General features: G+C 69.5%; 1 protein-coding gene across 1 annotated transcript in view; it reads right to left on the bottom strand.

The window, feature by feature from the left end:
• Positions 1–57: 57 nt before the first annotated feature.
• ETH_00042420 (uncharacterized protein) overlaps positions 58–788 on the bottom strand; it is a gene marked incomplete at both ends in the record, with an annotated part of 1,325 nt that continues 594 nt past the window's right edge. The window contains one exon of the mRNA XM_013376202.1: positions 58–783. Within this exon, the coding sequence (XP_013231656.1) occupies positions 58–783 (726 nt within the window). The remainder of the gene's footprint in view (positions 784–788) is intronic.

Genomic DNA, 788 nt, shown 5'->3' with positions numbered 1-788 from the left:
CAGCGGCTGCTGCTGCTGCTCCGGCGGCAGGTGCAGCAGCTCGATATCCACACCCACCCGCCGGATCTCTATGGGGGCCCCCGGCCCGAAGGGACTCTGGACTTGTGTCTTGATGGTGGCCCCCAGCAGCACGCCGCGGTCCCTGTCTGCTGCTGCTGCTGCTGCTGCTGCGTCGCCGTTTGCTGCTGCTGCCTCCTCCAACCCCAGCACTTGCAGCTTCATCTTCTCCATTTCTAAACTCGAAAATGTCGAAGCAACTATTCTTTCCAAACGTGGCAAAGGGGCCTCCACCAAAATGCTCCGCACAGCCTCGACCAGCCACGGGGGGGCCCCAGGGGGGCCCCCAATGGGGCCCCCAGGGGGGCCCCCAGGGGCCCCCAAGGCCCCGGGGACCCCAGGGGCCCCTGAGTCCCCAAGGGCCCCGGGGGCGTCGGGGGCCCCCAGGGCCCCCGAGACTGGGGGGCCCCCCGGGGGCCCCCCGGGGGCCCCTGGGGGCCCCTGAGAGGGCCCAATGCCGCGGCCGCGGAGGACAAGGTGGGGAGAATGGCCTTGCAAGATTTTGGAAATAAAAGCGGAGACAAGAGACAAGTGTTGGGGGCTGGGGTGTATGTACCCTCGGGCTTGGAGACGCGCGAGGCCCCGGTGGAGAGACACCGCAGGCAGCTCGAGGGTCCCCAGCAGCACCAGCTCCGGGTCCTGCTGCTGCTGCTGCTGCTGCTGCTGCTGCTGCTGCTGCTGCTGGGCGGCGGCGGCGCGGCGCGCGTCCTCGTCGTCCTGCTGCTGCTGCT

The sequence above is a fragment of the Eimeria tenella genome, genomic scaffold, assembly GCF_000499545.2.
Source record: "Eimeria tenella Houghton genomic scaffold, Eth_scaff3207, whole genome shotgun sequence".
In the NCBI taxonomy this organism is placed as follows: domain Eukaryota; phylum Apicomplexa; class Conoidasida; order Eucoccidiorida; family Eimeriidae; genus Eimeria; species Eimeria tenella.
Note: the sequence above shows the minus strand (reverse complement) of the source record. Positions and strands in the feature narration are given on the sequence as shown.